Source organism: Plasmodium brasilianum, chromosome 4, assembly GCF_023973825.1.
Source record: "Plasmodium brasilianum strain Bolivian I chromosome 4, whole genome shotgun sequence".
Taxonomy (NCBI): domain Eukaryota; phylum Apicomplexa; class Aconoidasida; order Haemosporida; family Plasmodiidae; genus Plasmodium; species Plasmodium brasilianum.
Window position 1 is genome coordinate 224,414 of NC_090117.1, and position 1,650 is coordinate 226,063.

At 20.2% G+C, this 1,650-nt stretch overlaps 1 protein-coding gene across 1 annotated transcript; it reads left to right on the plus strand.

Moving 5' to 3' along the window:
* Positions 1-1,092: 1,092 nt before the first annotated feature.
* MKS88_001060 (uncharacterized protein) lies at positions 1,093-1,650 on the plus strand (the record flags this gene model as incomplete). The annotated part of the gene is made up of 1 exon (XM_067219714.1): positions 1,093-1,650. The coding sequence occupies one exon, from the start codon at positions 1,093-1,095 to the stop codon at positions 1,648-1,650; it is 558 nt and encodes a 185-aa protein (XP_067074992.1).

The window sequence follows — 1,650 nt, forward strand, 5'->3', positions numbered from 1 at the left end:
ACATTGTTTTAATATTTTTTTTTGCATTACACTATTGGAATTTCTACATTCAAACATATAAATATGCATCCACGGCAATATATTAATAGAAATTAATGTTAAAATATTGTAAAAAATAAAATTTTCTTATATTTTCTATAACATAAAAGTAAAACTACGGATAAGTTGAATAAATATATTTTGTCAACTTAGTTTTTATTAATTCCTATAGATTAAATTATGTCTAAATCTAATACTTTAGATAATATAAATATATGAAGTATATTATAATTTTGGTAGTATTATCAATATGTTCCTTCTCCTTTTCCACTAATGATTCTTATAATATGTAATTTCAAAAAAACATTACAGTTGGATAATTAGTAGATATTTTCTAAAAATTTTTTATTTTACAATTTATAGCAACAAAATTAAACATAGTATTTGTTAACAAAATAATTCTTACATATATACTAGTCAAATATTTTATTATTATAATTTTATTCCTCATTATAATCCTCAAATCATTCATTATTTTATATATGTATTTCATAAATATATCTTTTTTTTTTGAAATAAATTATTTGAAAGTTGGATTATAATTTTTAAAAAATTTTTACCTTGTATATACTTAATAAATCCTGTTTAATTTTTTTTATTTGATTAATATGATAGAATAATATTTTAAAATAAGTCGCTAAAATATTTGTTTCATAATTTTATTATTTTTTGTCTATTAACAGGATACTACAATTATGTTTCTTTTTTAAAAAAAAATTTAAAGGTTTTTCATTTAGACAAGATAGAAAATAATTAAAATAAGATATAAAACACTCCATTTGCTAATTATTATTGAAAAAATAATATATACATAGTAAACTATAATTAGTGCAAATTTTTTAACAACTTTAAAGAAATTCATTATGAAGCAAAATTCAATTATATTCGTCTTTTTTACTAAAGCTATTATATTTTCCGTTTTAGTGTGGACATGGAAATATTATAATGAAGTATCATAATTATTATATTTGATTAGTTTTTTTTTATGTTGTTCTGTGTCTATATATGAAATGTAAATATTACTATAGTAATATATAAATATTCTATTTTTTAATGCTGATTTTGTATCTTTATTTCCAGTCAACCATTTGTGGCGAATTATGTAATAACAAATGTAGCCAAATTTATAAATCAAACGTAATATTTAGAAGAACATTAAATAGTGAAATAGACATATCAGAAGAAAAATATGGAAAGTTGAAAGAAAGAATATTTAATATATTAGACGAAAGTGATGATGCATTTGCAGAAAGACTAAAAGGATTAGAACATGATGACCTTTTTCGAAAACGATTTAAAGAATTAATTGTACGTGATATTTCTGAACAAAAACTTAATCATTCACTGCAACATAAAAAAATTCAAAAACATGATGCATTCAATTATGAACATAATTTAAAAAAAAAATATCATCCCTTAAAACATTATAATAGTGCTGAAAAATATAAAAATGTACCAAAATTTTCAAAGACAGTAAACTCACAAATTGAAATAGATACATTCCCGAAGAGCTCAAAAAAGAAACGCTATGCTGTTAAACATCCAGGTATAGCTGAACAACTTTTACGATTTACAAAAAACATAAAATTCTTTCTTCACTTTTGTTCATAG